General features: G+C 38.9%; 1 protein-coding gene across 1 annotated transcript in view; it reads left to right on the forward strand.

The window, feature by feature from the left end:
• Positions 1–25,601, forward strand: part of LOC104397307 (contactin-associated protein-like 2) — a gene marked incomplete at both ends in the record, with an annotated part of 638,963 nt that overhangs the window by 394,819 nt on the left and 218,543 nt on the right. The window contains one exon of the mRNA XM_010007259.1: positions 23,762–23,881. Within this exon, the coding sequence (XP_010005561.1) occupies positions 23,762–23,881 (120 nt within the window). The remainder of the gene's footprint in view (positions 1–23,761; positions 23,882–25,601) is intronic.

Here is a 25,601-nt window from a genome sequence, read left to right on the forward strand (position 1 = left end):
TGCCCCTGGCTTTGCAGGGGTTGAGGACAACTAGCTCTGCAGTGCTCCTCAAGAAGCCATTCCCTTGGTCTGGCTATGGCTATCCAGCTGAAAAGGATTTCTGTCCCTCAGATGGAATTCAAAGGTGGTCCTACCTAGAGATGCTCTTGCAGCAAAGAATCTTCAGCATCCCTGTCCATCCTCCTGTCTCCCCTCCCTTCCCCATCCCCTCCAAGTAATCTTACCAGCTCCTCAAGGACTTCCTCTCATACCTCTTGCCTCCCGGGGCCAGCTCTGACAGCAGAAGCCAGGGGGATACCCCCTTTTATACTGCCCTGGGACATTGTGACTGCCACGTCGCCGGTGGTGACGCTGTGACATGGGGGTGACACACGCAGCAAAGATGTCAAGGTTACAAGGATGTAAAAGTACATGAGTGTGTCCCAGGAAGGGCTGAAGCACTGTATTACAGATGTTGACTAAAAGTGCACAGAGGTGCTAGCTTTAAAGCATTGCTTCCTCTGCTCAGGGTGTTCCAGTGGGTTACACTATGCCAGGGAAGTTTTACGCGCTTGCAAGAGTTTGAAAACCAAATGGTGTTTCTCCCACTGTCAGCCAGCAACATCCATATTGAATATATGTGCACATCTAAAACAATTCCCACTTTTAATTCTTACTAAGAAACAAATACTATGCTGGCATCCTCCTGCTACTTACTTGCTTCTTCTGTAGAAAACACACTTCTCTGTTAAGCATCTCTCATCCTTGGATCCCCTGTGTGCACAACTTTTTCATAGCAAATTAGGTGTGTTAGTCTAACTACTACATGAGACTACAGAATGAATTCCCAGATACGGTCACAGAACACAATATCTTGTCACTAAGTACTTGGAGGATCATATTGGCACTGGCAGTGTGAGTAACACCCCACTTGTGTCTCAGAATAGCCTCTATGTCAGTGCAATTTCTGACTTCTCCACTGCCTTTATAATCTTGGCAGTTTATTAAAAGAAACCATCTGATAAGGGTCTTTGGGTGTGAGAGTAGGCATGCCTGTCATTTACAGTTTAGACTGAAAACCCTAATACATCTTGCATAGCTCACTAAACAGTCCATGGTGAGGAATGTCCTCTACCAGGCAAGACTCTATTTGGAACAGTAACTTGGGCAAGAAATTACTTTGCAGCCAACCACAGAACTTAGTGTTCATCTCTACTCTCATTATTTGTTGAGAGCTCTCATTAACTTCTTTAGCAGTTTTATTACAGCCAGGCCAATGACATATAGTCCTCTCAGTACTGAGCCATTTTAGGTTTATAAGAAAAAGCAGATCTTTATTAAAAACACCAATTAAAATGTATTTTGGATCAGTAAATTTAAGTCTGTTGCTTCCTTCTTCTTTTTAGTTCTCTGCTCTTGTCAGGTGGATGTTGGTAAAATAACAAGTGAACCTTACAAATTTGCATTTCATGTGCAAACTGTTGAAAAAAGCCTCTGTCAGAGAGTGACATGGAGGGTCACAGATATGAGACTCTAGAATATGCTTTCAAAATACTCTGTGTTTGTGTATCTCAGTTCATAACTGATATTATTCTTACTATTGATTGCTTTCAGCCTTTGCATGCTCAAAGAATTCCTTAGAAGACTGTAGAAATCACTCAGTGTCATTTTCTTTTTCCTAATGAAATGGCGTTACCTTTTTAAGCAGATTCCTGATGTTAAATTCAAGTTTTGATTTCTGGTGTAAAATAGGTAGTAAAATATATAGGAACGATGACCAACTCTGTCATACCAGGGCTACACACCTTGTACTAAAAATGAAAAGACACTTTTAAGTTTTGAAATTTATTTCTCAGTTGTTGAAAGATGGGGATGGAGAAGAAGACAGGATGTACAAATTTTTTCAACTAGGTAGTAAATTTGCTACGTTTACAACTTTGGGAATTGAGCGAAGTTGATGGGCACATCATATCTGAGTGGGTTTCGTACCATGTTCACGCCATCTGCCACCCTTAAGTCCAAAACCAATTCTTCCAGCATTTAAATATTGTATTGGTCCTGTGTGTGTGAGGGTTTCTAAATCCTTTCTATGTAATCTTTCCAAAGATAAGCATATAAGCATGTTTCTTACATCATTTTCTCCATTGGGAAGCTATGGAAGAATCATAAATACTTTTCTGCTCAGAAACATGTAAGACATTCTTGTGAAAGAATATTCTGTTCAAAAGACAGGAGGCATGCTTTAAATCAGAAATGTCCTATGTTTTGAGAAGGTTTAATACAAAACTCTCCCCTCCAGTTGTCCTGTGGAGATTTGTGGGCAGGTCTGTAACAAACCATCACCTTTACATTTCTGAATGCCAATGAAACAGAATGCTTTAGTCAGCTGCATCTTGCATGAACAAATGTTGGATTTCAGCATTGGGCACTGCAGAAAGCGGTATCATGATAAATGCAACCCATGGGAACCCGTGCACATGCAAGCATCTGTTTTTAAAGAGATTGAGCATAGGTTCAGCAGCCCATATGACTGAATGATTTACACAAGACTGCCAGGTCTTCCACTGAATGCCTGGTAACAAATTGAGAATTACTGTAGGTAAACTGGGCAACATATGAACATACTGGACCGAGACTCTGCAGGGGTAAAAAAAAAAAAAAAGGCATGAAGGGGGGCTTTGCAATTTCCAGTAGCCTTGTTCATCCTTCATTATTTGAGTTATATGAAAGGAGAAATGAGAAATAATCCAGAGGCTCACAGTAAATATTGAAAACACAAGCTGCTGAGTTTTGAAAGCATAAAGGAAGAACTTTCAGTAGGGCAAAGTCTGAGTTGCTCCCCTTCCCCCATCCTCAGGTGTTTTGCCTCATTTGAGCTGATGGAGCATAGCTGCTGTGGGATACACAGCCAGGCTGTTGACTACTTGGGGAGGGTTTTTCTCTAACTGGAATCTGGTTTTGTGTAATTCTTACTGTCTCGTTATCTAGGCCCTGCTTTTATTCTGCATGTCCCTTATGGTCCCTTAGGATTTTAAAAACAAACAAACAAACAAACAAATAAATATTTCAATTAAAAACTGACCTGATCACCTCTTTTAGCTCTGTTCTTACAGATTCAGCTGTGTACTAGCTGCTGTCAGCAAAGGGAGTGCAGTTTTCCCCACATTCTGCCTCATCCTCCTGTGAAGGTGATGGTTGGCCCTGATGAAGGCTGCGGGCTTGAGGACCCCTACTTTAAGACTCTATATTTGTGACCTAAGTAAAGTAGATTCCAGGAGGTGAATAATAATGCATGCAAGCTCGACAGCATGGTTGTGTGTGTGTCTGAGCAATGCTGTTCTTGGAGAAATAGGGGAAAAAGGTGAGGTAGGATTTCTGAAATCTCAAGGAAGAGGCTTTTGTCTTCGCACCTTTTCGCATTGTCTGAGAAAGCGCTTTCAACAACTGATTGTTCTCAGCCAGTGATGTCCATTTCAATTTATTCTTCTCCTCCTTTCCCACAGCCTGTATCTAAACTAATCAAATGTTCAAATTTGATATGCACTCTGCAAAACCTCATTTCTGGGATGTTTGTCTCTTTGCTGTTGAGAATAGAGATTCTCAAAGCCTGTTTATAGAGAAACTACTTTTGTTTACAGAAGTTTATTAAAAGGATCATACAATCAGTACGATAGCTTTCCTAAAGAGGCTAATCTCTTTTCCAATAAGGCTTTTCAAAAGAAATTTCATCGTAATTTATAATAGCCTTTGTGGATTCATCTTCTATCATTTATTACATATTTTCAAAGGATTTAATACAATCCACTTTTTTTTCTAAGGTTACAGGCTATTATTAAATAACCTCTTTTTTATTAAAATGTAATTTTAAAATGAGAGCAAAGTTGTTTGCTTAGGTCTTCATGCAATTTTTCACGTGAATCACATAAGCCCCAAATTGCTGCATATTTCAGCTGTTCCCCCAAAACTAGGAAAAGCTTTGTACTCTGTTAGTTTATTATTATTTCTTTTAGTTTGAGGATGTTGCAGTTTTTTTACTCCAATATCTATTTTTTTTTAAAAATCAGCTCATTCTTTGTTTCAGTGCCATAAACTAGTTCCTTGCGCTGCTAGATTTTTGTCGGCTGAGCTTAGAACTGCTCTGAACCAGGTGCTTATGCAGAATTTGTAATAAATTAGAAGCAATCTGCATTTTTATTAAAAGTAAATGGATGGATCTCCTGCTCAGGGCAGAAGGGGCTGCAGCTCCAAAATGAGCAATAGCATCAGTACTATTTGGTGAAGGTTAAATGGAGAAAATGAGTGCTAGGATGCAAAGCAGAATATGAATAGTCAACCATTAGTAATTACTTTGGAATTAAAAAATCAGCTGGAAATTACTCCATCAGATGAAGTGTGAGAGTGTAGGGGCTGAAATCTGGCTTCAGGTTTTGTCTGTTTGTACAGCTGGGGTGGTTTATATATAACTATAATTAAGAATAAAGTGTTACAAGTTTTCAGGCTCAACTTCTGTCAGGTGGGGGAAATGTGTTTGGAGTCTAGTGCGGTAACAGTATGAAATCAGGGTCTAATTCAGAGTATTTTTTATTTCTTAATTGAGTGACCTAGTTAACATGTATAAAGCTAACCAAGCAACATGCCTGAATTGCAGCCTGCATTTGGGAAAGCTTAGTTACTAGTTCTTTGCAGGCAACTCTAACCTGTACTCTATTGTTATTCAGAATATACAACCAGATATCATTTGCAGGGGGTGGTTAAAAGAGAACATACAATTAAGAATAGACTGTTGTTTTACATACATGTAAAATAACACATATATTCTGTAAAATCAAAGTTGGAATTAATCATAAAGAACTCTGCATGTAAAGGCTTCAAAATTAATTGGCTTTTTTCTATTTTTTTCCATTGAGACAATCTAACATATTGTTTACTTCACTGTTAAAACACTTAAATTGCAAAATAGCATAAAGGTGCTGATACTAAAATCCCACTGGCAGCCATTAGGAGGAAAAAACATTTTGAAGTCACTGTAATTCTGGCTTTCTCAGACATGTGAGAGAATGAAGTTAATGCAAAGATCAATGGAGTAAAAAAACTACAACATCCTCGAACTAATTAAAAAAAAAATAAAAATAACAGAGTACAAAGCTTTTCCTAGTTTTGGAGGAACAGCTCAAATATGCAGAAAAAAAACCCAAACACAGCTCTTGCTTCTGAGTGGAAAGGGTGAATGTGAAAAATTGATTCCTAAGAAATGCATGTAGAGCTGCCAAAAACTCCCACTATCAGGAAGCTTAAGTATAATGTTATACAGCATACTTAAGTATGCTGTGAAAATGAATACAATGAAGTTTGAGAAAGCAAGGAGCCATACACAAGAACCAAGCTGTATCACAAAAATGCTGTCTGTAGTATTGTCCACAGACAAGTGTGAGAATCCTAGAATTTTTTCAGTTGGAAAAAACCTTTAACATCTAGTACAACCATTAACTTAGCACTGCCACATCCACCACTAAACCACGTCCCTAAGCACCACGTCTACAGATTATTGCCAGAAGACTGGCAATAATTAATCTCTATGCTCATTTACTACTGGGGCCATACACCTACTATTGTAAAGATAAACATTATCAAACCTAGTTATTAAGGAAAATTACAGCACACAACGCACTAGAAATATCTTACAATTTCACTTAATTAAAAATGCTTATTTACTCCACACAAAACCCAGGAAACTTTCTGCAGCAAAGAGATCAGTAAGAAACTGAGCTGCCATGTTTTGTTACCCTTCTCAAGAATTGCTGTATTTTGGTTTCCCTCACCTGTGTTCTCCATTTTCTTCCACAAATGCAACACTTCCCATAGCTTCAGCTTGTGAGAAAAGAATACTACTGCAACTCTTTCAGAGTTGCCAGCCAGGTCCAAGAGATGACTGGCCTTTAATCTTATTGGCAGAGGTAAATTCAATAGTATTTCTCCATTGCTTTCAGGCACAAAACATAAGCATACCCTCCAATGAACCACACTTCTGCCTCTAGACAAACTCTATTAAGCTACCTCAAAGGATCAGATCTAATTAACTTATGGTACCTTGCATGGGAAGTCTGCTTAAGAAGACTCGCCAGGTTCCTACCTCAAGCAGCCCATTGCAGAAGAGGTGCTCCACTCCTTCTCTTCCACCTCAGGGTTAGGTCTGAATTGCTCTACCTAATTCTGCATTTTCAAGGATACATTCCAGAAAAGGTTAATACTTCCTGCTAAAGCAGGCCGGGCAATTCAATTCTTAGACATTGTGGTGTAACTGATGACCAGTCTTATACCTGGCATATGACAAAGAATTAATTGCAAAGCCTCTGCTCTCTCCAGCAGATTATTTAGGGCAGGCAAAATCCTCATTATGCCACTCTTCTCTAGTCATATGCACAGAGGTCATATACACAAAGGTCTTTGGGAATCTGCTTTTCCCATCATACTTCCACCTGCAGGATCGGCATCTTACACATTCATAGAACTAGATCACAAAGCCTAACACTATTATGAAGTAGCTGGAAGCAGTTAGCAGTATTTGAAAGATTAACCTCCCTTCTAGGAAAAATTTGGGGAGGGGGCAAAGGGAAGGAAAAGTTTCATAATTTCCTTGAACAGTTAGTTTCCTTTTTCAAAATAAGGTTTTGAATTAAAACATTAGCTCACAAACATTTAGCATGTTTCCAGTGTGATAAACGAGGGTCTGATTTTACATTTATCTACTGTTCTTATTAAACTTTCAGAATATTTTATTTTATTTTGCAACTTTCTTCTCATTTTTTCAAATAGCTCTTCTGCTTGTAATGTTTTTCATGCACCTGAAAGAGCCTACAACAAGCATCATTCTTCCTACTGTATAAAAGAGGGGGAAAAAACCCAAACCAAACAAACCAAGAAAAACCCATCCAAGTGAGAAAGAGAAATAACTTGCCCCAGAATTACATCACTGGGAAATGCTAACACAAAAGGCTGAATCTATGCTCTCAGTCCATAGTCTTCTCAAATTGATCATGCTGCCTTCCATACACAGGAAAATTCAATACAAATGTAGAATTTAGGAAATCTTTCTACACTATGTAATGTACATAGGAATGCTACAAACCCTAGATAATGGCTGGTACATCCTGCCCTTTTAATGGAAAACAATTTTAAAACAGGATGTTCCCCTATTCTGAGCTAAAAAATAATATATTTTAAAAATTACATGTGGAGAGATAAAAATGTCTGCATATATATAAAGAAGTTATCATTGCTCTGACTACTGTGCATCTTTGCAGCTAATTATAGGATGTCTTGTGTTGGAAGGGAGCTGTGAAGGTCATCTAGTCCAACCCCCCTACAATAGGCAGGGGTATCTCCAACTAGACCAGATTGCTCAGAGCCACATCAAGCCTGACCTTGAATGTCTGCAGAGATGGTAACTAAATCCCCTCCCTGGGCAGGTTGTTCCAATGCCTGACCACTTTCAATTTAGAAATTCTTCCTAATATCCAGTCTAAACCTCCCCTGCTGCAACTTCAGGCCATTTCCTTTGGTCCTGTTGTTACTTACTTGGGAGAAGAGGCCAACACCCACCTTGGTACAACCTCCTTTCAGGTAGTTCAGGAGAGCAATGAGGTCTCCCCTCAGCCTCTTTCATACTAAACAAATCCAGTTCCTTCAGCTCTTCCTCGTATGACTTGTTCTCCAGACCCTTCACCAGCTTTGTTGCCTTTCTCTGGACATGCTCCAGCACCTCAATGTCTCTACAGTGAGGGCCCAGAGCTCATACTAAACAAATCCAGTTCCTTCAGCTCTTCCTCGTATGACTTGTTCTCCAGACCCTTCACCAGCTTTGTTGCCTTTCTCTGGACATGCTCCAGCACCTCAATGTCTCTACAGTGAGGGCCCAGAGCTGAACTTAGCACTCAATGTGTGGCCTCACCAGTGTCAACTACAGGGGCATGTTCACTTCCCCAGTCCTGCTGGTCACAGGATTCCTGATGCAGGCCAGGATGCTGTTGGCCTTCTTCAGTTGATGTAGTTTGTAGTTCTTCATTTTCTTAGCTGTGCTATTTTTGTGTACTTATGTACTTAGCTGTAAATCCAGCACTAATTTTATTTTACTGGAACCATACAGTCTTTCTTTGAATATCTTACAAAGTTTTAAGTATATGCACCCCTATGTGGCTTTTACATTAACTCATTTATCCCATCCTTATTCTCTAATCACTTGTTCACAAGACTTTAGATTACATGTTGTTTTGACTATCATTGCTCTATTTTATATGATGTTTTCAGTAATACTTTTAGGTTCAGAAGGAACTTGTAGATGCTCAAAAACATAATATAGTTTGTCAGTATTTTTGTTTTCTATCTGCCACTTCTACTTTAGAGTACAACAAATACCACTGCATTTCTTAAATTCATGCTAACTGAGCTACATGGACTTGTTATGTCTTTCTGAAATTCTTAACTATGCCTCTTCTTTTCAAACTTATTTATGTTTTTATCATTTTCATGTTTCTCCATTTCTTTGTCATTGCCTATCAATCACACCAGTCTGTTTACTCTCCTTATCATTCCTTCTCCAATAATTTGCTGTGATTTATTTTTTCTCTCCACCCAGTCGTCTTAGTTGTTTTCTTCCAGCAGTTTGCATGACCATCATCAAACACTTGTGTAGATTGGAAAGGTCTGCTGAACAGAAGCTGAGAGTTTCAGATAGGTCTTGATCACTTGAACTACTTATCAGGCAGTACATTACTGATCACAGAGGAGGGTGTGTTGCAGCTGAGCACAACCCAGACTCTGTAAGGGCTCTATAAGAAGTTAATTGCAACAATATATAAAAGAGGAACTGGCTATTGGAGAAAACTCCTATGTTACGACTTTCTGTTGAACAAAACATATTGTGGCAGATTAAAGAACCCGAAAGAGGTGGTGGTGCTGCAGCTCAATGATCTCAGATACTACCAATAGGAAGGTTAAAGGTGTATTCCCAGGAGGCACGTGCACACAAAGCACTCAGCTACATGACCTGTATACATGGTCAGACATGCAGTGCAATCACTTGCTGTTGGCCTTCTTCAGTTGATGTAGTTTGTAGTTCTTCATTTTCTTAGCTGTGCTATTTTTGTGTACTTATGTACTTAGCTGTAAATCCAGCACTAATTTTATTTTACTGGAACCATACAGTCTTTCTTTGAATATCTTACAAAGTTTTAAGTATATGCACCCCTATGTGGCTTTTACATTAACTCATTTATCCCATCCTTATTCTCTAATCACTTGTTCACAAGACTTTAGATTACATGTTGTTTTGACTATCATTGCTCTATTTTATATGATGTTTTCAGTAATACTTTTAGGTTCAGAAGGAACTTGTAGATGCTCAAAAACATAATATAGTTTGTCAGTATTTTTGTTTTCTATCTGCCACTTCTACTTTAGAGTACAACAAATACCACTGCATTTCTTAAATTCATGCTAACTGAGCTACATGGACTTGTTATGTCTTTCTGAAATTCTTAACTATGCCTCTTCTTTTCAAACTTATTTATGTTTTTATCATTTTCATGTTTCTCCATTTCTTTGTCATTGCCTATCAATCACACCAGTCTGTTTACTCTCCTTATCATTCCTTCTCCAATAATTTGCTGTGATTTATTTTTTCTCTCCACCCAGTCGTCTTAGTTGTTTTCTTCCAGCAGTTTGCATGACCATCATCAAACACTTGTGTAGATTGGAAAGGTCTGCTGAACAGAAGCTGAGAGTTTCAGATAGGTCTTGATCACTTGAACTACTTATCAGGCAGTACATTACTGATCACAGAGGAGGGTGTGTTGCAGCTGAGCACAACCCAGACTCTGTAAGGGCTCTATAAGAAGTTAATTGCAACAATATATAAAAGAGGAACTGGCTATTGGAGAAAACTCCTATGTTACGACTTTCTGTTGAACAAAACATATTGTGGCAGATTAAAGAACCCGAAAGAGGTGGTGGTGCTGCAGCTCAATGATCTCAGATACTACCAATAGGAAGGTTAAAGGTGTATTCCCAGGAGGCACGTGCACACAAAGCACTCAGCTACATGACCTGTATACATGGTCAGACATGCAGTGCAATCACACAAAGCCGCAGTGGCCTGACCCTGCTTCCCACTCTGGCTGAGGAGGGTGGAGGATCATTAGAAGAACTCTGTAAAGTATAGCTTCCTCCAGCAGCAGGGCTCGGCCTCAGCCTTCCTAATAGCTGGCCTTGGATCCCAGTCTCCCCCATTTTTGTAACCTGGACATAAAACCCCTGAGGCAGCAGTTGTACTTCAGTTAGTGGTGCTGACCATTGCACGCCCACCCAGAGCTGGCCAGGACTTTCCAGGTTCCCACAGCTGACCCCTCTGTGCTCTCATGCCTAGAGACACCCAGCTGCTCTCACACCTGTAGCTGGGCCTTAGAGACCTACTTGACCCTGCTTGCTCCCAAGACACCTCACATACTTGCTGGCCAGTCCAGCTTGACCGTTGCTAGCCGTCACACTTGCACACACCTGTACTTGCTCCAGTGGTGGGACACAGTGGCCCTCCAACCTGTGGTGTGAAACCAGCTACTGGTACCCACACCCCCATGCACACATGACAGAGAGCCCCTCACCCAGGAAAGAGTTAGAAAGGAATTGATTAAGAAGGCAGGACAGAGTGTGCTGATCAGATGAAGGGCACAAGGCAAGCATACTGACCAGACCACTATTTACATTTATCCCTCTCTTTTTCTTCATACATTTTATTCCCCCAGATCACCTAACTCTCTCTCTTTTCCTGCCTTTTGTTATACCCCTAAACATCCCATAAGTGCTGTGCTACCCTGAGCTATGTTTCCCATGCATCCCATAATGTGTCCTGCCCTTAGGCAGCAATCCCTTTAGTCTGAAAGCTGTTGAAGAAAGCTGCTCCCAGTGACTCGTGGTCATGGGCTCCATGCCCAGACACTGGCATGAGTCTGTGCTGAGACAGCCCCAGACAAGTTGTTTGTTGCTTGGGAGTCCTTGATTTGGGTCCCTCTCTGGGCTTGTGCATATGGGCCTTTGATGGGCTGATGGATCCTGTGATGGACCTGGGAGCAGCCTGGCAGGGTATTTTTTACACTTCTCCCCTGCCGGCTGCATCTCTGAGCTCCTCCGTGAATGTGCAGATGGGCTTCTATTCACAGTACCTGACACTTTCCCCATATTCTCATCCCCTCAGTAAATAAGCAAAATTAACACTACAGTGGTACTAGCGATACAGATACAAACAAAAGGATGCCTGCCAACCAGGGCAACCTCCAAGGTACCTATCTAACATGTTACTAATTTCACAGCTCATCCATTATGTGACAAAGATGTGAAAAATATTTCCAGTAAGTTGCCAGGACACAGTCATTCCCAATTTAAAGTACTGGAGAGGAAATACGAAAAGAAGGGACATAGAACAGATGTTTCTGCTGATATTTTTATAGCAGTTAAAAAAGTTGAATTCAGTTGGCATTGAGCTGCTTAGTGATTAATGGAAATGACAAAGATGATACATTGATTGTAAACTGGTGTCATGTTGGTAGAGGACATTTTGATGGAGGTAATTTAAATGCTGATATGAATGTTTGCTTTCATAATGGTTTAGCTATTTTCTTGTGGTGGAAATAAGTGCTCAGCTCCTCTGGAAAACTCACTGATGGGGTAGGTGTCTGTAAGCCTGTGTACATAGCAATTGTTTTGTAGGCAAGCCACTGCTAGTTGGTGTCGTTTAATTTTTTTCAAATAAAAGCTTTTAATATAAGGTTTTAAGAAATTTTATTTGACTAGTATTTTTATATATATATAACTTGAGAAAGTTTTACTCAAATAAAAGTTGCATTAAGTACAGCTAGGAAGGTACCATATTGTACTTCACAGGATTGCTGGTTATGATAGGTTCAGATACAAAAATCTTTGGGGAACTGGGGTAGAGAAGAGGAGGGAAAGGGGCAGGAAATGGTGACAGTTACAACAAACTGTTGAGCCTTGTAAAAATAAAACTTAATTACAGTCTTACAAATGAGCATGGGAGTAATGCATTTTGGGATTAGTAATATTCATGAATAAACAGAAGCAGACACAATAATCTCTTTTAAAGCTGTGTAATGACAATATCTCTTTCTGCAGCTGAGCATTGTTTAACATTAATGAGTAAGTTCAGGTGTTTAGATCAAATGCTGTGATATCCAAGATTGGAAAGAAGGGGCAGGAACTTTGTTTAATCTGTGTTTTTTGCTATTTGTAGCCACTTATAGACAACCTGTATTAAAATAAGATTTCTGATATTTCTGTAACCCTGACTTAAATTTATCAGTTTTCTCTCCTTGTATAATTTGGTGAGATTTTCATTTGTTTATCTTGGTGCATTTCAGAGTGTAATCAAGCACTTGTATTAAACAGCTGGGAAAGTGTAAATCCAGGCTGGTACCTTATCTCCTTTTTTTCCATTGCCCTAGCAATACAAAATAAGGGGGAGTGGGAGCAGAAAACATTTTCTTCAGGGGTATGGATTTTTCAAACTCAGTGTTTCTACCAACCTGGAAGCCTTTTGCGTGGGAGAGAGGGATAGAAGAAAGGGGCAAGATGGTACCAACAATGTTTCTGTTGTCTCCCAGCTGGAGAAGACTTAAATGAGCTTCAGGCAGCTCTGAAGCTTTCTGTGGCTGGGACACAGCCACACAAGCGAGGCCAGTGCAAGCACAGTGGAGTTTATTTGAAAATCTTCCCCCTCAGATGCAGTGCCACTAATACATTGCAGCTACATAAATGTGCCAAACCATCCAGACTTAAAATGAAAGTGTGCCTTACACAGAGATGTTTGGCATGACTTGCAGTTCTGCCTTTCCAACATTTTTCCTCTGAACATTGTTTTTTTCAGGCACAAAGAACCATGCTAGAAGGCAGGGTTGTTGTTTGTTTTTGTAGTTTTGTTGGGGTTTTTTAAGTGTTTGTGTATCCTTGAATGACTTAATTCTCAAAAGCACCTTGTTAAAAATTAGTGTCTAATTATACCTCTTTCTTGTGATGTCTGTAGGCTGACAGTTTTACAAGCATGCTAATTGCCTAATCTATGGCTTCTAATTTAAAATCACTGCTAGATTTGTTTAAAAATCCATCTTTGATCAGCCTTTTGGATTTAAATTCATTTCTTTCTGCCTCCCCTCCCTCAGCCCAAAGCAAACAAAGACTGTATTTGAGAGAAACAGAAGCACCTTTGTTTTGGTCATAAATTGGATGGTTTTATTCTGTATTCATAACAAGTTCCTAGGTTACGTTGCTGTGTGTTAACACAGATTATAGTTTTCACCCCTCTAGCAGTAATTTTCTTTATTATCCCAGAGGCCAATAAACTTGTGCTCTTTTTCTTACTCTGATGGCAACTCTACTACTTTCTTGCCTTTGTTACTGCAATGGTAATTGTCATGTTTATCACTGACGTAAATGAGCCTAGAGTCAGCTTGTCACAAATCTGGCAAATTTCCACATATCTTCATATTTTTATTTTTTTCTGCTTTTCAATTTCCTTTTTGTTTCTACCAGGCATATTTGAATATTGCACTAATAATGAGAATCCTTTATAAGTTGATTTTCTCACAGTAGGAGGCAGAGGAGAGCATGAGGGAGATATAGCAGCTGGGAAAGTGGCAATCCTTAACTTCAGAGCTTTAAGAAGGCTGAAGGTTAAATCCGTGACAGCAGGAAGAAGGTTTGTGCTCAGTAATGAAGGGGCTCTGCTGATGGAAAGTTTCAGTGGCATGACAGCTAATGCAGCTGTGGACAGAAATGTATACCAGTCCAGGCATAAAAGCACTAAAACTCCTTCTTCTGTTAGTTAACCTTCCCAATTCATTAAAAAAAAATAATAGTGTGCATATGTGTTTTGTATAATACTTTGATGTATGATATATCTGTATATAGTTACATATATATACAAGATTCCAGAATGGTCTTTCTTTGGAAACTATTTTAAGGATTTTGAGGTACACAGCAACTGAACATTGGGTAGGACTATGCTTAGGAGGGATTAATGAACTGTAGAGGTAGAGACTGATGAAAACTTCTGGTTTGGTTATGGGTGGTCTTTTTTATTCAGTTCTTTAGAAGTGGGCCTTATTGTTGGCTTTTTACCTTGTAGTTCATTGCATATGCCTCTGTGAATAAGGAATACACTATTTGGGGATGAATTTACAGAAGCATAATTTGTAGGATGTGTAAATTAATCCGCTTGTTCTGAGCATTGTCCACTTTCATATGCTGAGCTTCATGAAAAAAAATGTAGAGTTCAGAGCCGTGCAAGAAGAATAATTTAGAGTCTAGAAACACAATCTGTGGCCAAGATGAATGAGCTTGACCTCTTTACATTAATGTAGAGAAGAAATTTATATCTGCAGATAGACAAAAGATGGCTGCAAGGAGCAATACAATCAGCTATTCTCTAAATTCATGATGGGTAGAAGGAGATGATGAGTTGAAATTGCAGCAGAGCAGCTTCACAGTGTAGGAAGTGGGATAAACGTTGATACTGAAGGGCTGATGGAGCTCTAAGTTGCCTTGTCCTGTTGAGGAATTTACATCTGGGGATATTTTCAACTGGACTATGTCAGGAATGATACATGGATGTAATTGAGCTTTTTTTGGGAGATGGGATATTCATCTCAGCCATGTGATTCTGCTGTACATTAGTTATACAATCAGGAAAAAGATTCAGCTTTTTTTCCTGGCACTTACTACTCCAAATACAATTTGAGCAATTGAACAACCTTTTTCCTGGCTGTCTTGTAGAATTATGTAATACTTATTCAATATTATAGTAACAGAACTAAACCCTTGGGCTTAAGTTAACTTCTGTTTGAACTGCCGTAAAATAGTTGTGCAGTCTGTGATGGACTCTTGCTAATCTCATGTAGCCACGGTGGAAGGATAAAGTTCAGAGCTCTTTGATTTCATGTCTTTGTCCTGGCCAGCTGTGAGAGCAAGCCAAGAGCCTGGTTACTGGCCAAGATACACTGATAGTATCCCAGAAACAGTCAAATCTCAGATTCACTATGAAGGTGTGTGAAGGTGCTACGGCTTGTGCTTGCTTTTGCTTTTAGGACTGCAGTAGCTCAGTTACTGACAAGTAGGTTTTGGTCTTGGTTTTATTGCAACTGGAAAAATGATCAGTTAAACCATGCACCATGTCATATAAAGCTGTGATTTGATGGACTTCTTCATGGTACCTTCCAGTATTTCAAATTCTCTTATTTACAGTGAAAATTTCAAAATGCTTAATTGCATTGATATGAGAAGAGTGCATTTTTGCTGAGTGACATTTCACATAAATTCTCATTAAAAACAGGAGAAAATAATATTCTAACATATGCAAGATAAGCAAAAGATTTGTAAGTATTATGAGGCTTTAAAGGTTTTAGTTTTACTCAAATTTGCAATTACACATAAAGCCAGTAAATGCAGGTTTTCTGATTTCCATTGTCATTAGTAATTAGACAATACTGCATTAGCAAGTGCACTCACATTTGCACACTTCATTATGCCTTGTTTTTTCTTGAATACAAATGACTAGGTTGCAAATGCATGCAGCGTAACTGAATCTAGAATAGTATTTCTTCAGAAAGAAATTTCTGGAATTTCTGTAGCATCAGAGTAGATCCCTTTTTCAAAGGAACTTGAAATGGCAAAATGAATCTTCTTATATACACATCACATTTAGAACATGCATAAAGCATCAAGAAACTCACTTTTCTTCTTGGACGTGAGCTTCACTCCAGTTACTGGCACATTCAAGCTCAGTTTCTAAGTGCATGTAGGCTGGTGCAGACAGTGCACACCACAGCTAGCTGAGTGTGCTGTCACCTTCCTCCTATTCCATTGTAACAGAGAGAGCACACTGTGAGCAGCCAAAGCTGGCTGAAATTTAGCTGTGTAGTTTGTGGTGAGCACCTCTTGGTTGAAGATCCACCTTCTGGTCATGCAGAAATTGCTGTATTTAGAAGTCCATCAGAAATTTAGTTTTGAAGAGCTACTGTTGTTGTTGGAAGACAAGTTTGGTCTTGTTAGAATTCTATTCTCATTCCCACTATCCCTTTATTTTGTTTAGGGGAGGGTATTATTTTAGCAAATATTTAAAGATATTTTTAAACCAAGAAGGATTTTTTGAAAGGGGTCTTTGGCTGTATGCAGGAACTAAACCAGATTTTTTACTGTCTATTTTACATTAAGATAATTACATGGTAGACAAAAATGGCAAGAAAAAACACCGAAGTGGAAATCTTGGTTACCTTAGAATCTTTGCTGTGCAGGACCAGATTGTGTTTGGTGTTTTTAATGTTTTGGAGCTCTTTTTATGTGAGTGCCTATACTTGGAGATATAAGTTGAAGTGTGTTGAAACAGCATTAAACATTTTAGACATGTGTAGTTATCTATCAGAATGGTGATGGTTTCTTCTTCAGCTGTAGTTTCCTACTTCTGTCTCTATTTGACTGATGAGCTCTTTTGGATTCTGGTGGCAGGTGGTGCTCCTTGGTTTTTGATTCATAATTTTAGATTTCAGCTCTTATAGCTGGAGTTTTTGGGAGCTTCTGTAAACTGACAGCCTAAAAGGATGGAAGAAGCAAACCCAGGAATGCTCACCATCAGTTTTCAACCACACCTGTTTTTGCAAACAGCAAATGAACAAGGACACCCCTAACATTTGGGCACCTGGCAGCAGATACTTGAGAAAACATTTCAAGCTCACCATAAACAAGGTCATGTTAATTTACTCTTCTACCAATGAGTAAAGACTTAGTTTAAGCTTTCTTCTCTTCCCTTGTAGGAAGGATAATTACAATAATAATGAAAGTAAAAGCAGAAGAATCATCTAGAAGGTGTGTGTTTGTGTGCCTGCTTACACGACGATGTGGAGGGATTTACATACCAAAAATAGACTTGTTATTTAAAAATTAAACATAGTTATGTATCGCTAGGCTTTATCGAAAATTGGATGTAATAAAATTGCAGTGCAGAGCCTTTCTGAGAGTGCTCATTGGTACAGTATGAATTTCTAGCAATACTTCCATCTCATTGTTATATCTGAAATGTTTACTTCATTTTTAAAATATGAGATGTAAATACTTGCTCACACTTCATTTTGGCTGACTTTACCAACCCTTACATACTTATTGTAAGCTGAACTATAACTGGAGAGTGATTTTTTTTCTTGGTTGTACTTTTATGTTCTTAGGCATTATAAAGATGAATTTTAAACCACAGAATTTTTATATCTGGACAGGGAGAAACTTCCACTTACAGAGCAGAAGCTTCCAGTGTGTTTATATATAAAAACTTTCTTTTTTAATTTATTTTCAGTTCTGCAGTTGATCTTTTGAACATATATTATGGTAAAGCAATAACAAATCTCCCATCTTTTAAAATAAACTGCAGGTATGCCATTTCAGTGTGCAACTATTTCTTGAGTAATTTTGAGGGTATTTTTCTGCCTTCCTTGTATGTTCATCCTTTTAGTCCTTTTCGAGGAGCTCAAGTTGAAACCAGCTTGAGTGACATAAATCCAAGCATCTCACAGGCTATTTAGCTTTCAGTATTTCTATGGGAAGTTGAAAGTGATGGAGAGGCATAGCTGGACTTTATGTATCTCATGCACTGCCTGTTTCTGTTACTTTTACTGTAATTTAATTCCACCAGTTCCTGTGAATCTACACCCTTCCTATGCCCCTGTAAAGCTGAGGAGATTTACATCTGTAATAGCAGCAGTTTAAAGTTTATCCTCTGCAGCAGCCTTGAATAAGAAACAAAGCATACTGTAACATATTCATTGTGTCACATAGTGCAAACTGTTCACCCTAGGTCTTGTATTTATAATGAGCTTTGTACTTACAAAAGGAGGCTCTTTGTCAGTCATTAAATTAAAGCTTCCTTTTTACATAGTGATGCAAAAGCTATAGTACACCAAGGTGCTACTGAAACTCTATGGTTCTACCCTCATAATGTAGGGTGAAAGAACTGCTAAATCCTTTTTGTCATTTAGCTCTCCTGCTTTCTAGAGGTAGCCAGCAGGTATGCTAGATGTGTAGGACAACTCTTATTACTTTTGTTAGTCAGAAAGTAAAACAGGAGAACATTTGCTTCCCTAAATCAGTAAAGAGCCACTGAAATCTAAGAGAATAACAGAATTACAGAATCACTGAATGGTAGGGGTTGGAAGGGACCTCAAAAGATCATCTAGTTCAAACCCTGCTGCCAGACCAGGATCATCCAGAGTAGGTCAAAAAGGTACATGTCCCAGGCATGTTTTGAATGTCTCCAGAGAAGGAGACTCCACACCCTCTCTGGGCAGCCTGTTCCAGTGCTCTGGCACCCTCAGCTTTTCCTTACATTTACGTGGAACCTCCTATGCTCCAGCTTGCACCTGTTGCCTCTTGTCCTATCATTGGACGGCACTGAGAAGAGCCTGGCTCCATCCTCCTGACACTCACCCTTTACATATTTGTAAACATTGATGAGGTCACCCCTCCGTCTCCTCCAAGCTAAAGAGACCCAGCTCCCTTAGCCTTTCCTCATAAGGGAGATGTTTCACTCCCCTCATCATCTTTGTGGCTCTGCACTGGACTCTTTCAAGCAGTTCCCTGTTCTTCTTGAACCGAGGGGCCCAGAACTGGACACCAGATTCCAGATGCAGCCTCATCAAGGCAGAGTAGAGAGTGAGGAACACCTCTCTTAACCTATTAACCACACCCCTTCTAATACATCCCAGGATGCCATTGGCCTTCCTGGCCACAAGGGCACATTGCTGGCTCACGGTCATCCTCCTGTCCACCAGGTCCCTTTCCCCTACACTGCTCTCCAACAGGTCAGTCCCCAGCCTGTACTGGTACATGGGATTGTTCTTCCTCAGGTGCAAACTCTACACTTGCCCATGCTATATTTCATTAAATTTCTCCCTGCCCAACTTTTCAGCCTGTGCAGGTCTCACTGAATGGCACCTCAGCCTTCTGGTGTGTCAGCCTCTCCTCCCACTGTTTCCATTTCCCCCATGTCTCTTAGGACCCCTTCTTTTTCCAGGTGACAAGAGGGATGGGGATCCCCTGCTTCTTTTGGAGGCTGCACCTGCTGCCTTTCCCTCAGGGATGGTAGGGTCTGGCTCCACCAGTCTATCTCCCTTTCACACTCTCTTACAGTCCTTAGTCTTCTGACTTCCCCCTTCACCTCAGCCACCATGCTGAGCAGATGATTCTCCTGTTTGTATCTAAACACAGGTGTTGTCTCTGACACCTTCCACTAGGGCCTGGCTCTGGCACTCTGTGTGGGACCTCTGTCTGGACCCCACATTTATTTTGACGACTAACTGCACAGACTTCCAGAACACGCCCAGGTGACTCATCCTACCCCCTTTGTTGGACCTTGATGGGTGCACAGATCCCCCTGCGCCTTGAAATTTCCCACTGAGGCTGCGGCTCCAGATGCTCCCAAGTGGGATGCACCTCTCGCCACGTGTATCCTGGATTTGGGGGAAAAAAACCCCTGAAAGCCAAGTTCTGTCGCTCACCCGAACTTCCATGGGGATGGTCCGGCACTGATGGCTGCTCCCAGTGCTGTGAGCGCGAAAAGAAGCTGACTCCATCTTTCAGCTGTCAGCCTGGAGCTGGAAAAAAATCTATAAACTAGTTTCTGAACGACTTTCCTTATATGTTTAAAACGTTTAAGAACTTGGAAATGTGTTGTCTTCCCCCATCCATGAAACCTCCCCTTTGGGATTCAGGGAAGCAGTTCTGGGAGTGGAAAAGAACCCATGAAGAAATGCAGCGATGGAAATGATGTTAAGGTCTGTGTGGCTACACGGTTTTTTGTTAGTTTTTGTTTCAGTCTGACTTGTTTTCCCATACTCTGCTTCCCTAGTCAAGCTTTTATCAGAAGAGAACCTTCTTCCCTCAAGCCATGCTTAAGGCCCCTGTTGTGACGATTAGCTTAGTCAATGGTGAACATCAAAAATGTGTTCAGAGTTGCTTTTGTCAGCTGCTTAAAATGCCTGGATTTTCTGCCCAGACTAAGAAGCTTAAAGAAGCTTGATGTGTCACACCAACAGTAAAAATGAGATTATTTTTAATTATTTTTGAAATTTTATTATTATTATTTGTATGTGTGATTTGTGGTGGATTTTTTGGTTATTTTTTTAACTTCATGTTGAAACACAGCTAATTTCTTTCAAATTATATCATGAAATTGATTTGAGGGTCTCGGTTTGATCTGTATTATTCAGGTTATTCTTAAACTTCAAAAAGGCTATACCATCTTTTTGATTCTCTTTCTGGTCTTGATTCTTTTCATACATACTTTTTACTGGATTCTTAGGACTTTGGATCATGTTTCTGACTAGGTTTTCACCTCTTAATTCTTGTAGACAGATTTTGAAGCAATATGAAAACCTGTTAAGAGTGAGGAAGCTATTCATAGGCTGATATTTTTCCCCCCTCTTCTCAGAAAGAATGTAAGTAACATAAAAGAACCCCATCAACAACTGGATCTATTATGCTAGAAATAGCCAGTCTGCACATCAGGGCACAGCTAAGTTTTATCTTTAGCTTGAAAGATTTTGGGGGTTTAATACTATTCAGAAGTCGCTGAAGAATAAATGTACTATGAGAAAGGAAATATGCTTTTTTGGCATTGTATTTCTACTGGCTTGAAAAGCAGAAATCTAGTGCCTATTGTCTTCGGTCCTTTTGTTATTTCTTCCCCCTATTTTCCAGAAGAAATAGCACTAAGAGACCCTTCTCTCTCTCTGTCTGCCCCTTCTCTGTATGCATATACCTGCAAACTTTTCACCTTATTTGCATGTGAACATTATAGACTTTATATTCAAATCTTGCATTTTGCTGATTTGTCCTTCCTTGACTCTGTTAACTTTATCAATTTTCTAATTTAAGGTGTTGTGATTCTGTCATGGTCTCTTCCTTTCTGTATTCTGTTTTCATTTTCTTGTTCCTTAAATGTTTGTCCTTTCATCTATTCTGCATTTTCTTTGGGTTTCTTAGTTTCTAATTTTACCTGTTCTTCTGTCTTACACACTATTGATCTTTTTTGCAGCATTTCATAAACCTATTTAAAAGAAGCACGGACTTTGACAGTGACTTTAGGTTGTCTTTTTACATCATCTTCCACTTCTTTGGCATCTTGGCATTATGTCATACTCTCCTCCCCTTCACAGTTGCTTTCTCTGCCTCATGCTTGCCACTGTTATTCTGCTGTTTATGTTGGTGGCTACCCTTTTCCATCTCAAGTCAACAACAAGGTCTCTTTCTGTCATCAGATGTCTTCATACACCAGAACATTATTGTTTGCTGTTTACTATTGAATATTAATTGCCAATTATTTTGTCATTATACCAACTTAATTTCTCCATTTTATTTCTATACTCCTGCTATATGATTTGTACATGACTGCTCCTTGCACTAGGACCTACCCTTTAATTTTTGTTTATTCCCATTTTTAAGGTCTTTAAGTATGCATCTACATGTAGATAAAACCTGTCAAAACCTATCATGCTCTCATAAAAACACTTCTAACAAGTTGAATTTATTTAGATTATACCCCTCTTTTGTCTTTATTTAAAGAATGATCTTAATTTCTGTTGTTTGGTGTTCAACATAATGTTGAAGCTTAACAAATGCTGACTTACTAAAAAACATCCTGTTTCCTGCTGTAATGCTAACTAACCTATCACTTTCTATTCGTCCTATTCCAGAAGAATAGAAGGAATGGTGTTGTATCTAAACACTATAATTTTCTGGAAGAATGCTCAGTAGGGATAAATGAGTGTCTGATTAAAAACTGTAACTTAGTTTTGTCTTCCGTTTAACACTCTCTAATTTTTTTTTCTAATATTTCTAATATAATTGTGGTAGTACCTCAGTACAAAGATTAGCCTTTCTTCTTGAAAGAAGCAAACTTAGAGAAAATGTCATCTGACCCTACATAAAGGTCTGAATACTAGAAAGACAGAATTCCTTTGGTGTTCTAAAAGGATTTAGAGAATGAAAACACCAAACTTCTGGGTGATAATAAACAGTATTTGTCATTTTCTTGACTTGACCTGTCAAAATCTGTGACTTGATATCACAAGTATAAATTAACAGAGTTGGTATTTTGTGATTACGTTTGGGTAGTATGTAGAGACTTAGAAAAACATTTCTGAATAAAATTGGTTATGAATTCCTTATGAAATCTGCATGAAAATGTCTGAAGAAAGGGCATACAATTTCTTTAATAATGAAAGAATCTGTTGACCTTAGTTTGGGGAGAAAGAGGAGATGGCTTGGAATATTTCACAATTTAGTTGAACTGTCTACTTCTTGTATAAAATTGACTTTAGACCCTGTAATGCACACATACAACTTTACAGGAGATTCTTTCTCCTGTAGCATCAAAAAGGAGGTTCTCTTCATACATAGGTAACAGTCCAGCTTTGTATTCATGCCACAGCAGAATTGGAGACTTTTTTAGCTCAACTTTCCTTCTAGTGTCTTAATAGTTGGTTAGAGGCCTTTAAGTGTGTCTGTGTGATCAGTCATTCTACATCAGAGCCCAGCAAAACAGCTCTTCCTTACGGAAATTTGTAATAAAGCCAGTCTTAGCAAGAAGGTCACTTGCAAGAATTGCCAACAAATTAGATAAAATTTTAGACTGGATATGAAGTCTGGTTAAAAAAATATTTCATTTTTTTTAGCAGCTGATTTATGATTCCAAACAAAAAAAAGCTGTACCATATGGTCTTTGGAAAACAAAGCATTACACATTATTTAAAAATATATACATAGAAAACTTTTTAAATAAATTGCCAACCCTAAGTACATATACCAATCAATATAAATTGCCAGTTTTTCCAAAATACTTTAATTTATTCATGTGTAGTACACATAGCTTGGTTATAGTTTTACATTTCAAAGAAAATATGAACATTACTAAAAAAGCTTCTATCTACAGTACTTACTATGTCTGAGCTATTCATTATAACTCAATTTAACAAGCATTTTTATGACTTGAAATAGAAACCAGTACAGAGGGGTCAGGGAGAAATTGAAACTGAAACCCCTGCTAAATCAATTAAACTACTTCCAGCAAATATTGTGAAATTTTAGACCTTGCTGGAACACAGTATTAGTTGTATAGATACGTAAGAGAGTAACTGCAGAGTTGTGCAGAGATAGGTATTACATGCAGTGAGCAATTTCACAGTTTTGAATCTCGATATTACTCTGAGTTTTAATAAAAGTTGCAAAATTCTAAAATTTGGAGAGAGAAAACTCATCATGTTTTTAGCTTATGTTTTGAAAGAAACTTAAAGGGAAAAGTGTGTTGGATCAACAGAAGTGTCTCTGTTTATGGTGTAAAACTTGAACCAGTGTATAAACAAAAATTCTGAACCAAAGTATTTTCAAAAACAATTTAAATATACTCTTGAAAATGTTTGTTTGTTCCTCCCCATCCTCAAGTTGTTGGAATTCTCTTCCTATTCTGGCTTTCTCTCACATGCCAAAATATTTAATTGCATGCCTCAAGCTTTTAATCAATTCTGTATCTTTTGGAAAACTGCTTTGTTTTCTATGGATATCAGTGATGTTACTTTAATGTCAAAGGTATAGTTCTTGATAAATAAATAGTCAGTTTATTATAATAACTTTTTTTTTCTCCAGGATATGAAGGTCCTTATTGCTGTGTTTTATTTAATTCCAGCTATTTATGAACTCTCTTGTGAAGCATACAAACACTTGGGCAAAACTTCAAATTACTACTGGATAGATCCAGATGGCAGTGGGGCACTGGGACCTTTGAAAGTTTACTGCAACATGACAGGTAACTGAATTGTATTTGCTAATTCAGGCTTTTTAAAATGTGGTTGGAAGAAAGAGTCCGTTTATAATTTGTATTTCTTGGCAAAAGAAAAATACTTGCCAAGAGCTTTCCATGAGTGGCGTCATCAAATCTGCAGTTGCTATTCAGCATAGTCTGAGAGACCTTTGGAATCACAGCTATTAATTAGCCCTAACAGGTTTTTGTATCCTCAGTGCTGCACCATTTAAAAAAACCCAGTAGATATATGGCTATTTACCAAAACTATAGCATACGTACAGTTCAGTAATGTTTGTGATTCATGGCAGCTGCAGAAGGCAGCTTTTTAGAAATGTTAGCTTTTATTTCTGTCCAGATAGTGCTGGCCTTGACACACTTACGGCAATAGATATGGAATAGAAAATTATGAGAGACAAAGCATTTGAGTTTTCTTGTTTCCCTGTTTTGTCTTTTTAACTGTTGCTAGAAGGACGTACCTGGTTTAAGTTCTGAGTCCGCATATATAACAATTTATTGTGGCATTTATTTCCTGCTTTAACCATGAGTTTTGCATGGGTAATTTCCCATCTGGGCATTTTCACAGAAGATATCTTGTCTTAGTCATCTGCATTGCCATGCTGAGGCAGAAAAATATGATAGTGGAAAAGGGAAAGGGGGCAATTTTCTGCACCCAGAGTATATTATTTCTTTGGTCTGTTAATGCATGACAATTATCTCAGCACTTTTTCCTGATTTGAAATATTGTGTCGCTGATAAAACAGACATGTCCCCTGACTCTCCTCAAATGTCTACATGCTAAATTTGAATTTCAGTCTGTTGCACTGAAAATCTGGCAAACGTCTCACTCAGTCCTCAGACTTCAGTCTCAGTAGCATAAAGGTGAAGGTGTGATCACAAGTTGAAACAGTACCTCTGCTCCTCTAGAGATCACAGTTGCTGAAGCTCATGTAGCTCTTCCTGGGGGCAGAACCTGTACATGTCTGGACTTGTGGGGTGGGTTTCAGCCAACCTGGATGGGACAGGGTGGGGGGACACAGATGGAGTAGCTTCCTTGAAGAGTTATGCGTGGCGCATGCAGCAGATCCCAGACTGAGTGCTTACAGGTAGACAGTCAGTTGGAGAACAGGAGAATACCATTGGTTCATATTGCCATTAATGTCTGCATTTTTATAATAAACACGTATCTAAAAAGGAGCCTGATCTAAGCTCTGGGAGTACCATCAGTCCTCGGACTGAAGAGGCAGGCCAGCCAACCTGTTCTGAGACACAGGTGTAAAAGCAATCTCACATCAGTGGATCCTGACCCAGTGAGGGCTTATAAAATCTTAACTACCACCATGAACTGTATCAATAACTAATCAGGCAAGGAATAATGCCAGGAATTGTTGATATATTGTAGCGATTTCTGCTATTTGGAAGAAGACCTCCTGTGTTCAGTAGCTATAAATTTGGGAATTCTTCAAGGGTGGTAACTTTATACATTAAAAATAAACTACCACAGTGGTGTCAGGAACAAAAAAGTACACGTATTACAGTGTTGCTCATTCATGTTAAATACAAAGATCCAGAGCTAGGGACTTGTCCAACAGTTGGGAAAAAACAGGCAAGAACATTTAAAGTAACCATTTCATCTTACTATCATTTCTTGTCTACAAAGCAATTTCCAGAGTACTTAAATATGACCTTTTCCTAACCAGTACAAGGAAATAATAAACACTACCAC

Source organism: Chaetura pelagica, unplaced genomic scaffold, assembly GCF_000747805.2.
Source record: "Chaetura pelagica isolate M959 unplaced genomic scaffold, ChaPel_1.0 scaffold431, whole genome shotgun sequence".
Classification (NCBI taxonomy): Eukaryota; Metazoa; Chordata; class Aves; order Apodiformes; family Apodidae; genus Chaetura; species Chaetura pelagica.